Source organism: Oratosquilla oratoria, chromosome 41 (assembly GCF_046742065.1).
Source record: "Oratosquilla oratoria isolate Oo_2021 chromosome 41, ASM4674206v1, whole genome shotgun sequence".
Classification (NCBI taxonomy): domain Eukaryota; kingdom Metazoa; phylum Arthropoda; class Malacostraca; order Stomatopoda; family Squillidae; genus Oratosquilla; species Oratosquilla oratoria.
The window spans coordinates 21,114,796-21,129,797 of NC_134817.1; the positions used below are offsets into that span (position 1 = coordinate 21,114,796).

A 15,002-nucleotide genomic window follows, 5' to 3' on the forward strand; every position below is an offset into this window, starting at 1 on the left:
AGACTTGGGAGTTCTGATGAGTCCGTACCTTAAAACCAGGAAACTGCATTAGGGCCAGGAATAAAGCTAACAGAGCATTATGTTTCATTGCTAGGATGGTAACGAATAGAAGTGCAGAGGTAATTATTAAACTCTATATAACAATAGACCCATCCTTGACTAAGCAGTACAGTTTTGGTCTCTGTCCTACAGAATGGACATCAATTCACTAGAATCAGTACAGAGAAGAATGACCAAAATGTACGGAGTGCGGGGTGATCTAATAGAGGTGTTCAAGTGGATCAAAGGCTTTAACAAGGGTGATGCAAACAAGGTCATAATTTTAAAACAGGGCAGGACTCGCAGTAATGGTTATAAACTGGACAAATTTAGATTTAAGAAGGAAATAGGCAAGAATATATTTACAGTACTAATAGGGTGGTCGACGAATGGAATAAACTTAGTAACCATGTAGTAAGTGCTGAAACTATCAGTTGTTTTAAGAAATGATAAGACAACATTATGGATGGGGATGACAGGTGGTGATGGATGTGGAGATGCCTGGTGAGGGCCTTGTGGTCACCTTCATTCTTGTGTTCTTGTGTGTTCTTCAATGTCATATATATATAGCAAACATTATTAGAGCTGATACAGAACCTTGTGGGATTCCACTTATCATTTCTTCCCAGGTCGAATTTTTATCTCTTAAATACCACCCTCATTTTTCTCCTGTTCAAGAAATCTTCCATCCATTTCGGCAAATTTTCTTGTGCGCCTGTTATTTCAAGTTTTCTTAATAACTTTTTGTGTGGTACTTTATGAAATACCTTTTGTAAATCCAGGAAAGCACAATCTGTCCATCTGTTCCTTTCTTGCATTATAGCTATTAACCTTTAATAAAAAATCAAGTTTGTGGCACATGATCTTCCTTGTCAAAAGCCAAATTGTGTTGGATTCAGTAAATTGTTTTCTTCCAGATGTTTAGTCCATCTATATATATTTTTTTCACAGGTTTTAGCTATTGTGTTTGTAAGGGAGACTCGTCTATAGTTTGTTGGGTCTGCTTATCTCCCCCTTTATATATTGGTACAATATTTGCATATTTCCAATCTTGTGGTACCTTTCCTTCTCTGAGTGAGCAATCTAATATCTTATATATTTTGTCCACTCTCTGTCCAAGAATATGTTTTTAAGGGCACATTTATCTCTACAAATGTTCTACTTTTCACATCACTGTTTTCAACTTTTATCAAAATAAACTCCACATTATTATTTCCTTCTATTATCTTTGTCACATTTAAGCCTTAGTCAAAAACATGACTCCACACTGTTTCTCCTCTCTAATTTTCATCCAATTGGTATATAAACCTTGTCCCACAGTATTTGGTGACAGGGGACCTTTTAAACTCATCTCCACAATTCCCATTATATCCAATTTCTCTTCTGCCAGATAGTTGTTTAATTCATTTAGTCCAGAAGTCATGCCATCTATGTTGTTGTATGTTATTTTTAATTTGTTCCTTTTTCCTCCTTTTTTGTTTCCTGTGTTTTCTTTTTCTCAGCCACAAGTCCAGTACTCTAAAAAAAAAATTTTTTTTGGTTTATGCTCTCATTTTTTTTTTCCATTTGCGTAATTTCTTAGTGTCTTCTCCCTCTCTTTTTCTTCATCCCTATATATATATTTTTTTATCCATATTTTGTACTTTTTGCTTATTGCCAACTTTGCTGTTTTTGTTAGTATTTCCACTATCATTTAAGACCTTAGTTTATTTATTTATTTATTTATTTATTTATTTAGTCCCATTCTATACACTTTCTCTATTTCCTTTTCAATTTCTTGCTCATCCTCTTGTATCTCAGAATTTCTTTTCTTATTTCTTTCTCTTTTTCTCTTAAGTATTTAGCTACATTGTGTTTTTCTTTAATACCATAAATTACTATACACTTTTTTTTATCAACCATGTCTCTGACCCAATTTTCTTTTTAATTACTTTAATGATTGTTTATTTTGCATTTTCTTCCACTTGTACAATTTCTTTAATTTTTTTCCACTTCCCATTGATTTTTTATTTCTTGGAGATCTGTTTTATGGTTTCTCCAACTTTCTCGGTCACTACTTGTATTTGTTCATTTATTTCTTTTTTCAAAGCCTTATTTTTCATTTGTATCTTCTTTATTCATTCTTTAGTTCTCACTTTTGACTATGTTTAATTCCTGTTTTAGATCATTAAGCTCCCTGTTTGTTTCAACTTTTCTTTTTTTCAGCTCAATCACTTCTTTATACATGGCCCTGTATTCAGCTTTCAGATCTATAATTTAATTTATTAGTTCTGGAATCCCCTGAATTCTTAGAATGTATTTATACCTTGTTTACCTTTCCAACTACCTCTACTTATACCACTTTCTTTTGCAAACCCTGAAAAAGAACTGTCGTACCTTTGATTCATCTTTGGCATTTCCGTGTTGCAATTCTTTTTATGGGATGACACCTAACGGTGATTCAACCGTACGTACATCCAATCTTCTTTTCGTTGGTTCAATATATTTTTGTCTACCTTCATCACCTTCCATTTTAAATTTAAACCAGTAAGCGAAATTTCTCTGTTTTATCATTTCAGTCACTTGATAAACAAAGCTCCCTTCCTGTACGATCCCAACTAGTCATTTCCTCCAATTTAGCAAAAAAGCACTGTACTCCAGGGTTCGTTATAGATGTCTTTTCCAGACGGTGGTTTGTGTGTATGTATACAGTGAGACCTCTCATTAACAGACGTTAATTAGCTGTGTTTGCAGTGTTTTCGCTGTGTTTTCGGTGTTTGGAGTGGTTTATTGGTGGCATAGTGATTGCACGCACTAAACAACAGCACCATAAACACCGAAAACAATGCATACATATACCAAGGCTTTTTCCCCCTTCCAAGGGAGGTAGCCACAAAGGGAAAGGCATAAAAACACTCCCACCCATTTCATCCCTAAATACACTCCACACCCCTCCCCCCCGTCCTCTCATCTGAGCACCACCTGGATGACGGGTCATCCCTGAACCCTGCCCACCGCCCAGGGTCAGAAGCAGTGTCGCAAGACACAGGACATCCACAGCAAGGCCGCTTCATTTAATCGGCGACCCCCCCCTCTCCGTCCCCCTTTGCATATAAAGGGAGGACGGGGAGAAATCCCTTCGGGCTGCGTCAAAATTTACTCACACATACTACCCCACCCCCCCGCCCATTCCTCCTCATGCAGTCACAACATCATCCATATACAACCATTCTCCACTCACCTCTGTCTTCCGTCCTCTCCCTTCCTTCCTCAACAGACATTCCCCTCTTCCCCAAAGCCCCCTTCACCCCATCCTTCCACCTCATCCTTCCACCTCATCCTAGGACGTCCCCTCATGTTCACTCCCTCCACATCTGCCTTCCATACCTCTTTTACTAGTCTTTCTTCACTCATTCTTTCCATGTGTCCAAACCATCCTAATATTCTTTCATCAACCCTCTCTCCCAAATCCTTTTTCACCCCTGTTCTCCTCCTCACCTCCTCATTTCTCACTCTATCTAGCCTAGTAACCCCCACCATACTTCTCAGACACCTCATCTCAAACACATTCAAACTCCTTCTCTCTTCTTCTCTTATGTTCCACGTTTCTGCCCCATACAGTGCTGTTGGCACAATCACTCCTTCATACAGTCTCCCTCTTCGCATCCATTCCTAAATGTCTATTTCTCATTACACTCTTTAAACCACCAAGGCATTTACTCGCTTCTCTCAATCTACATTCTACCTCCACCTTCACTCCACCTTTTCCTGCTACACTTGCACCCAAGTATCTAAAACTATCCACTTCCTCCAGTCGCTCCTTAATGTTCACTTCCAGTCTACTGCCACTTTCACCCCTTGTACATCTCATCACCTTACTTTTACCCACATTTATCTTTAGCTTTCTTCTATCACATACTCTCACCCAAACTCTGCCACCAGCTTCCTCAATCCCTCCTCTGACCCTGCCACAAGCGCAGTGTCGTCCGCAAACAACAGCTGGCTCACCTCCCCCACTTTTCTTCTCCATTTTCTTTAAACCATCTCCAATCCCTGACTCACTACCCTAGCATTCACCTCTCGCACCACCCCATCCATGTATAAGTTGAACAGCCAGGGCGACATAACGCATCCTTGACGAAGTCCCACCTTTACTTCAAACCACTCACTCTCTCCATTTCCAATCCTAACAATAGCTCTACTACTCACATAAAAACTCTTGACAGCTCCCAAAAGCTTTCCTCCTATCCCATAAATCTGCATAACCTCCCACAGTGCCTTTCTGTCTACCCTATCATAAGCCTTTTCCAGATCCATGAAAGCCCAAAAAACATCCTTCCCCTTTCCTATAGCTTTCTCACATATCTGTCTTACCACAAAGATCTGATCTACACAACCTCTACCCGTCCTAAATCCACACTGTTCCTCACCAATTACTCCTTCTGTTCCTCTCCTAATCCTCTCAATTAAGATTCTCCCATAAGCCTTCCCTACTACACTCAAACAGGCTAATCCCTCTGAAATTACTACATTCACATTTGTCCCCTTTTCCCTTGTAAAGAGGAACTATACAGGCACTACTCCAGTCCTCCGGTACTCTACCCTCTCTCCAGCAAACATTAAATAATCTCACCAACCAGTCCACCATCACTGAACCTCCCTTTTTTCAGACATTCTGCATGACATCCATCCAGACCAGGTGCCTTACCTGCTTTCATCATCTTTACAACTGCCTTCACCTCATCCTTCCTTATTTCTCCTCCATTCTCCTCACTCATCACTTTCATTTTTTTCGTATTTCCCACTGCAGCTATCTTTCCTTCCCTATCCTCCTTCACATTCAGCAACTCCCTAAAATATTCTGCCCATCTTCCCCTCACTGCCATCTCTTCCATTATCAACTCTCCATCTGTACCTTTTACCTTTTCTTCCCTACTTGATTCGCCCTCTTCTTCCTCTCTTAATTTCTTTCCAAAACATCTTTTTATTACTTTCAAAATTTTTCTGTCATACTCCTACCCCATTTCACATCTGCTCTCCTCTTTGCCTCCTTTACCTTTTGCTTTACTTCTCTTTTCTTTTCTTTGTACGTCTCATATGACTCCCCTGTCCTCTTTTGTAACCAATCTGTGAATGCTCGCTTCTTCTCTTCTACAACCTTCTTTGTTTCCTCATCCCACCATTCACTACCCTTTCTTCTATTTCCCCCTGTCCTTCTTGTTCCACACACCCTCCTTGCACACTTTAAGACTCCCTCCTTGAACCATCCCCATTCCTCCTCCACACCCATCTCTGCTCTATCCTTTACTCCCTCCCACTCCTCCTTCAGCTTCTTTTCGTACTCCTTCTCCTTTTCCTTTTCATTCAAGGAGTTCACTCTAAGAACCTCCCTACCTTTTGTCCCTTTCCTCCTTCACCATCTATCCTCCACTCTCAACTTACCTACCTTCCACCAAAAAATGATCTGATATTCCCCCACCCTCTCCCCTTAGCACATGTACATCCTTAACTCTTCCTATCATAATCCTATTTACCACTACATAATCCATTAGCGCTCTATCTACCACCCTTCCCTCCACCACCCTCTCCATGTGTACTTATGCTTGACTTTCTTCCGAAACACTGTATTTGCTATCATCAACTCTCTTTCTAGACACATTTCCACCATCAACTCTCCACTACGATTCTTTCCTGGAACTCCACACTTCCCAACCACTCCATCGATTGGACCATCTCCCACTCTAGCATTAAGGTCTCCCAGTACTATTACATTGACACCTCATCTTCCTAAACCCTCTATGCACTCATTTAAATCTATCCAAAAGGCCTCCCTTTCTTACATGCTCTTCTCACTGCCCGGCCCATATGCACTTACAAAGACCCACATCTCCTTTCCCCAGTTTCACCTTCATCCACATTATCCTTGAGGAAACCTCCTTCCACTCCACTACCCCTTTACCTATCTCCTCACTTACTAGAATAGCCACCCCTTCCCTCCCTCGCCCTCTCTTCACTCCTGATAACCTCCCACTTACACTCCCAAACATACACTCACCCTTCCCTTTCAACTTAGTTTCACTCAAAGCCAACACATCCAACTTTCTTCTCACAAACATACTACCTATCTCTTCCCTTTTACTCTCATCTGTACCCACATCCACGCACAATTAAAAGACCCAAACCTAGGGTGCTGGCCCGAGGCCCGCCAGCACCCCTTATGCCTTCACTTTTGTCTTTAGGATGTGTGCCCCGTGGGGCTACAGGGAGAAGGATGCCTAGTCCCTCTCCCCCGTCCCTTTCTTCTCGCCTCTTACGATCCAAGTGGGAAAACTTGGTGGCAGTATTCTTTTCCCCCACCACAGGGGGGAAAACAATGCAAACACAGCTAATTAACGTCCGATAATGAGAGGTATCACTGTACATGTATACGAGCAAGGGAATGAAGGTGTGAATAGTTAGAGGATATATCTTAAATGATTTGGTTTAACGTCACAAACACCCCTATCGGGAGGCTAGGATGGTGCCCCTTACAGTGGACTGTAGCGTAGAATTTAATGAGCCATGCCCTTAGTTCAACTTGCCCCGACAGGGCTCGAATCATCGTCATCTTGACCTTCGCCACAAGTAATGACTCCCTAAACTGCCCCAACCTGAGTCTTGGGGTTTATATTATTCAGTGCTCTCATATTCATACCAAGGTCATATATTACAGTTCCATCTCTCTCCTGCCCACTGTCTAGATGAGAAGCAATGGTAACATGCTGCAACCACATCAGAGCTGCTTCATGATTAAATATTGACTTCTTTATACTACTCTTAAAGAACAATAGGTGGTATCATCAAAACAAGTCAAAATTTGTAGAACTTTATTGTACTAAAATACACTGTTGGGGGTGTATATACATTATGTACAAAACCAGTAAAAATAAGTAAATGAGTGAAATTAATATACTGAGTGAAAGATGAATATGCAGATGTAATGAATTGCTATATACAAATGGAAGAAAGTTACAAAATAGGGTGCAACAATCAAAACTTCTCATTGTATGCAAGTCTATGACTTCTAGAACTTCAACCTTTTGAAGAATGCAGTTGTGGCCTAATCAAGAATGACATTTTTAGATTAACATGTTTTGCTTCAATATTTTACCTACACTGTATTGTAATGAAAAAGAACAGGTATACATAAATAGGGAGTATAATGTTTTAGTACTCTCAGTGAAGATATAAAGATGATGAGATAAATAAAGGCACATTCACACTACTCGGTTTTTACAAATCCATCAGATGATGCAACTTCAGTGATATTACAGAAATTATTTACAATCAAACAGAAGAGTTAGAATAATGATTTTTCACCCTTCTATTTTAATGGAGGACAGAGGTGCCTAATAATGCAGTGGAGCTTGAAAAAAGAAGAAAAAAAAAGTGATTCAGTGGCAATGATGTCAATATTGACTACATACATTGTTGAAAGCACTAGAGGAATGGTCTGGGCAGTGCTGCAGCTTCTGTTATTCAGATTTACTCATCAAGATGATAATATTTCATGCATACAACTAATTCTTCTGTCAATGTGAAACTATAAAATATTTTGACAATAGATTTGAATTTCAACCATGGAATAATATTTTGCAGTCTGGTAATGTGCTGTTACAAAAGATGATGGGTCACATATTTTTGTACATTACTGTAGACATCAAAATTAACACCTATTGAACCCATACAAATTTGACTCATATGACATCTGTGTGACAACATCAAATATTCCTGTAAGACTAAGTAATATCAATGTTCCTGATGTAATGAATATGATGACCAAATCATTGCATGAATACAAACATGATCTTATGATAAAAAGTAATAGCAATATTTATACCTGGTACACTTGAATTCAGTGGAGAAGACACTTTGGCGGGACTGACAATGGTTACCTACACATGGTGGTCCTACAAGAAGGACATCAGAATATTCTCTCGATTGCCCATCTTCAGACCTCTTCCCTTCGGAAATGGAGCCCCAAGGGCCTGGCACTTGGTCATCAGACTGGGCTCAAGATCACTTCATCAACTTTATTTGTATTTTTCTAATTTAAAAACAAGAACTGAACTTCAATGACTACTTCTCTCCCTCTACTACTTTTAGCCAGCGACATACAAAAACTCCTACATGAATATAATGGCCATCTCTCCAAGATTTCTTTCTAGAGAGACCAATGTAAGGGACTAGAGACTTCTGATAAATGTGCCAATAGCTGTTGAATGACACCATGAAATTACTGGCATTCTTTAGAAACGGGGTTTACATACTAGCAGTGTTTTAGTTTCGACTGTTTGACTTTTTTTCAACATTGATATTAATGTCACTGTATAGTCCCACTCCCCTCCACCCTCCTCCCTCCCTCCTATCTTGGCACCTCCTGGATAGGAGGGAGGGAGGAGGGTGGAGGGGAGTGGAATATATGGGAAATGAAAATGGGTGGGAGTGATTTCTATGCCTTTTTTTTGGGCTACCCCCTGTGTAAAGGGGAAAAAGCCTTTGGTATATGTATTTATAGTCCAAGTCATAGAACCATTGTGTATTATCCAAAAACTTGTTACCACCATCCATACCTGTGGATGCAGATATTTCATTTATCAGAACTTCACTTAAGACATTGAATAAACAAATATTGCTTATGAACTCTAGAAATATATGTGCATATCTGGTGTTCATAGGGAAAAATTAAATTGTGTATTCAAATTCAGGCAGGTTCTGATTTCTTACAAAGAAAATGAACATTCACATTCTAACATTTCATGTACCAAAATAACAAACTGAGGACTAATAGATAAAAGAGAGAAAATATAGTTTACATGGTAACCTAAACATAGGCAGATCATTTATGGCGGATTTAGCTTGGTTTCAGCCACACCCGCCTTGAGGTAGATGCAACTCTTCAAACTTCCTGGTCAGATCCTGATTCACTTCTTGGCCATCTTTTAAGCTGATTGATTATGGAGGTTTGGACTAGAGTAGGCATGTAGTCCCACTCAGAATATAGAAATTTTACATTTCAATTTGAATTCTTGTTGGAAACCTAAAGACATGGATGGTCAGGGGGAAAGATTTCTGACTACAGCTGTATGTTTCTCTCATCTCCCTCTCTATTTCTATTTCTCTCTCTGTCACTATCTCTCACTGTCTCTCTTTTTTAGGACCTGGTTACATTTGATAATCTTTCTTTTTCTGTGCAGAGGATGCACGTAGTTAACACCCTAAACATTTATTTTTATGATGATATTCTTTCCAGGTGTTGCCCTGGCTAATATAAAATTATTTCATTTAGTTGAATGCAGGACCCTGTATGCAATGTTTTAAAAGTCCACATAACTACTGGCAAGATGCACCAATCGTACACAATCAGTCACTGCTGATTCTTCCAGTAACTTTTCACCTAGTTGATTTTCCTTCAAAATGAAGCACAACAATAATTTTCCTGCACAGCAGGAGAATAAATAGAGTTCAGTGGTTGTCTCGATGAAGATGATATCTACACACCATTCTCAGATTCTTTCAAGGCCTTAGAAGTAGAATAGATTAATATAATCTAAAAAGTCATTTGAGATTTGCGAATCAACACACTTTCTTCTCAGATAGGGCATACTCCTTGCCCGAGACTTGAACTGGATCATTAAAGCAGTAGTTCCATCTGTGAAAGACACACAATAAGAATAGATGAGTGTTAAATTTAGATGAAAGCTCATGTTTCACAATATTGTTTATGAAACATATTTGATAGAAATCTAGTTCTTTCATGGTACTCACGAATAGTCTTTGGCAAGGGGTTCTATAGTCAGTGATTCAAGATGCAGAATGGGTCTGTTGAGTCTCCAAGAGATGATGTTGATGAAGGATCCAGGATAGACGAAGGTCACTTTCACGGATTTGAGATCACCAAGATCATCCAGAATGACAACACTGCGATATGTATTCCCAGCTCCATAGTAAATAGATCTGTGTTGGGCAGGATGAAAAGAAAGTGCAAAAGATTTAAAACAATGTGATAGTGAACCTGAGTAAAAATATTACCAAAAAGTAAAGGTTTCATGTTCTGTGAATGTTTACATGGAAAAGGAATTTTGGCAAACAAATCGAAACTTTTTGATTATACAGGAATATAGGGAAAGGATGTAGAAATAGTTCTACCAAATAAGACAGGAGTGTTTGTAAACTATTGCATTGAAAGTGAGAAGTAAATGGAGGAAGAAACGATGATGACTGAGAGTGAGAAGCTAGGAACAAAGGGAATGTTTACGCAACACTCACTTATCTGTCAGGCTGACAAAGTCTGACTTATATTTTGTTCCCTCGAACTGCACATGGACTATGCCGAACTCTCCGTCATGTCTCTGGGATTGGGTTGAGTTGCTGACTGTTACAGATACCCGGTAGTGGTAACCTGAATGGATCAATGGAAGTTTAGCGAAGAAGAACAGCATACTTACTTAATGGCAATGTTCATCTATTCATTATGAGATATATATATATATATATAATGTACAACACTGAATGGGTCTCAGTGATTAGAGGTACATTTTAACAACCACAATGCACTTTAATTCTAAGCCATCAAAGGCCAGCATGCTGAAATTGAAATGTGGTACTGCCCAGGATGCTGGGATTGAGTCCTGGGCAGTACCACATTTCAATTTCAGTATGCTGGCCTTTGATGGCTTAGAATTAAAGTGCATTGTGGTTAAAAATGTATATATATATATATATATATATATATATATATATATATATATATATATATATATATATAAATATATATATATATATTTAGCCAATGCCAGATTTTTTTTCTTCAAGATTATGGCGAAATTAGATAAACACAAGAGTTCACTTAGGCCCAATGCTATAATTCAGCTGACAAAAATATACAATTTATTGATTTGAAATAAATAAGATAAAACGCCACCGTATACAACGTAACGTGAGAGAAAACTCACCACAATAAGGACTTTTGCCCCCAGTCATAAGGAAGGCCCGGGAGAGTTTGACCTCAGTCTCCGTGATGGTATTGGAAGTCTGGGCACGCCTCATCCGGGAAGCCTCGTCGGTCGGAAGCTTCCGGGGAGAGTTCTGAATCTGTCTGATGTTGGCGCCCATCGAAAGACAGGGATGTTCGTCGTCACAGCCCCAACATTTGCCCTGGGAGGTAGAGAAAGAGAGACGCTTTGCATTGGCTCTGCTAGGTTGGGGAATAATAAAATTATAATAAACACAAACTAATAAATTAATGTTTTGTGGGAACAGTTCCTAAATGCGAGGTCTTGTTAAAAATCATCATTGAGGGGATGCATATGAGAGGCTGTGTGCGGTTCACTAGGGCCTTGGATCACGAGTTGGACATGTGATATACAGCTATTACCCTCCTGGATAAGAGCTCTGACCTCGACCCACGGGTCATACTGTGACCTTGCAATACATACATACACACAGCTAATAGGCCCAAGAGAGTGAGGTGATGGTTTGCAGAGCAGGGTGGGGACTGAACTGAGGACCGCTTAGTTAGTAGGTCAAGTTTGTTATACAGAACCATGCTAAATAAAACTATATTAATTCGTATACTTACAGCACGGAAACTAGCATAGGAGTCGCATACAACTGCGACCAGGGGGCAAGATTGTCGAATGGACTCCGTGAATAGTACGATTGCGCGATGATGTTGGCAGTGTAGGTCGCTGCCTGATGGGGAAAAAGAGAGAACTGAAGGCGTCTTTGCAAGCGTCGTGTAGCAGAACTGTTTATTTGGTTTATCCATTGCTTTATTTAGTTATTATTTGGATTGTATGCAATGTCCACATAGATTCGATAAGAAAATGAAGTATCTGGTTTGATTGTACAAAAATAGTCGTGCATTTGTGGTCCATGTTATTGTCATTATTGTTATTACTATCATTATGATTATTGTTATTATTATCATTATTATTATTATTATCATTATCATTATTTATATTATTATTATTATTATTATTGTTATTATTATATTATTGCTGTCATCTTTACTATTATACTTATTATCATCATTATTATTACTATTATTATTACCAGTTATTATTATCATTGTTATTATTACTATTATTGTCATTATCACTATAATCATTGTTATTATTAACGTTATCATTATATTGTCACCATTGTTATTATTATTATTATTATTGTTATTATTATTATTATTATCATTACTATCATTATCATAATGGTAATATATTCTATGTTTCTAATTAATTGTTGACGTGGAGTACAGGAATGTTGAAGAACAGGAAAACATAAGAGATGCGACTTACTGGAACACCCGGGCTGCCTTTCGCCTCCGTTGGGGTAAAAGTCCAGATGGCCGATCGGAATGGTCATGCCCAGACCTGCAGAAGAGTAGAACGACGTTTTACATCGGTTGCAGGGATGTGACTGTGGTTAAGGATCACCTTATTCAATCAAATGATATGCGCGTAAGAACATACACACACTCAGACACGCGGACACTAAAAGTATTTACGCAAGGAAAAGGAAACACACACATAGAAGCAGAGGTACTTGTGTATACTTAAAACACGACACACATACACGGATGAAACACACACACACACACGGATGTAAACACACACACACACACACAAGCATATATAGACATACTGTTGTACATATGTATACTTGAAATAAACAAACACATCTATAGAATCAGAAAAGGCTTGGAAGTCCTTGAAAGAGAAGACTTACTAAATTGAGATAAGAGAAATACAAGGGAACGTGAAAAGAAACTCTTAAAGGACAGTTATAGAAGAGACCTAAAAAAAAAAAAAATCCACACAGAATGGTGGATGCCTGGAACAAACTGGGCGAAACAATAGTATATGCAAAAACTATACACGAATTTAAGAACAAACTAGACACTGCGAGATACGAAGACGGGACGCAACGAGCGTAGCTCCCCTTCCCGTTAGATACAACTATGTAACTTATACTCACTGAGCGGAAGTCCTAGGAGGGGCGTGTCGTCCGTGTGAATCACGTCGACGAGTTTGGCGTCGCTCGGGTCAAGTCGGGTCACGGGTTGTGTGTCGTTGAAGTAGGGCTCGGCTGGGTCAAGCCCCGTGATCCGCCCGACCTGAAGCTGGTATACCTCCTTCAGGAGAGAACCCGCATAGCTGCACAAGTGTGCCCCAAGGCTGTGACCAATCAAGTGCACTTGATTCAGGTCAATGTCTGCGTAATACTGCAGAGGAGAGAAGGAGGAGGTGCATCAGTAGGGTGCGTGTAGAATAGCAGAATATCCTGCCTATCTCAGTGTGCGGGCGAATGTATATACAAGTCTGTGGCGTTTTTTTATTTGTACATACATACATACATACATATATATATATATATATATATATATATATATATATATATATATGTATATGTATGTGTGTGTGTGTGTGATTATATGTGCTTTTGTACGTGTGAATATGTATCATGACAATGTGCTTATACTGTAATACCTTTTAGATACCAAAGCAAAAGTTTGTTTCGTATGTACTTTATCATACATTTTATGTTATACATATTGTACACTCCACCATTCAGCGTATACATTACTCATTGTATATCATAGGTTTAATACATTTGGGTACTTACGTAAAGGCTGTATATGAGGTATCCTAACTGGTGTCCCACAAGACGGATATTGGCAACAGACTGAGCGTATGGTGGTCGTGCACCGGCACCCCAGTCGACGACTACCACGTTACAGTCGTCTGACCTCAGGAGTTCGCCGACCAAAAGCTGTAGATGGAGAAGAAGAAGGTCTCATAGTGGTGGGCAGAGACAAGAGGGGTTCTACAAGAGTCAGTTCTCGTGTTCTTAATTTTTTTGTTAAGCTGGTGGGCAATGATTAGTGGAGTTCCACAAGGATCACTACTGGTGTTCATCATATTATTTGTAAGCTGGTGGGCAGTGACTAGCGACGTTATACAAGGATGAGTGTGTATGTGATTCACCATGGTCTTGGATAACGTGTTGGACTCGTGATCGACAGCTATTTCCCTCCCGGAAGAGAGCTCAGAGCTCATATATGACCGATCTATGGGTAATGCTGTGACTTTACACGCACACACACACCCAACTCCCTGCTCACGAGAGTTGGAGTAACGACTCGCAGCGCAGCGATACTGAAATTTCAGCCCTGGGCGGGATTCGAAACCGGACCGCCGTAGTGGCAGCCGCGAACGCTACCACTGCGCCGTCGTGTGTGAGTATGTGTGTTTGTGTGTGAAAAAGACAAATCATACTTGATTGTTGTCCCCCATCCCAACCGCCAGATTGACACGTAGTTGACACCCCACATATCTCTTGGACTTCAGTCCAATGTGGCACTGTGAGTTGGCACCCCTATCAGTACCTCGGCCACTTGACCAAGTGCGCCTTTGACCCAGAGACAGATAAAAAGCGAACTTTTCTCTCAAGCTCCCGTCTCGCACTATTTTTTTTTCTCTTCACAAGTACTGATTTTCGAGATAAGATTACGTGTTTATTGTCTGTCTTTTAAGCGTTGTGCGATCTTAGGTTGTGTTGGAGTCGTCTTATTCTTTGAGCATCTCACGCCTCTTTTCTTCTCTCTTTCCCTCTCGTTTATGATAATTAATCTTTAATAATTTCTTTTTAATGCCAGTGCGAGTTCCCACTATAAAATGAAATCATCTGCCGCAGATATGATAAAAAAAATAAGACGCAAAATACGGAAAATGGGTTACATATGCATAGAGATACCAATAGGGAGATGGGTATAGAACGCTGTACGTATACTTCATATATGTGTGCGTGATTTACCTGGTTATTTATGTATTATTTATTTACTTATTCATTTATTTATTGATCTAATTATTGATCTATTTTTGTTTAATTTAGGTCCGAACAAGGACAAGTGTGGAGATTTTCGTAATTAGGACGACATTTGTTTA

General features: G+C 39.4%; 1 protein-coding gene across 1 annotated transcript in view; it reads right to left on the reverse strand.

Annotated features, from left to right (window-relative positions):
• Positions 1-6,870: 6,870 nt before the first annotated feature.
• LOC143021021 (pancreatic lipase-related protein 2-like) overlaps positions 6,871-15,002 on the reverse strand; it is a 13,929-nt gene continuing 5,797 nt past the window's right edge. Inside the window, exons 5-12 of the mRNA XM_076178183.1 lie at positions 13,681-13,827; positions 13,033-13,279; positions 12,354-12,428; positions 11,639-11,751; positions 11,013-11,214; positions 10,327-10,459; positions 9,826-10,014; positions 6,871-9,709 (exon numbers count right to left, since the gene is read on the reverse strand). Coding sequence (XP_076034298.1) covers positions 9,634-9,709; positions 9,826-10,014; positions 10,327-10,459; positions 11,013-11,214; positions 11,639-11,751; positions 12,354-12,428; positions 13,033-13,279; positions 13,681-13,827 — 1,182 coding nt within the window. The 3' untranslated portion in view covers positions 6,871-9,633. The remainder of the gene's footprint in view (positions 9,710-9,825; positions 10,015-10,326; positions 10,460-11,012; positions 11,215-11,638; positions 11,752-12,353; positions 12,429-13,032; positions 13,280-13,680; positions 13,828-15,002) is intronic.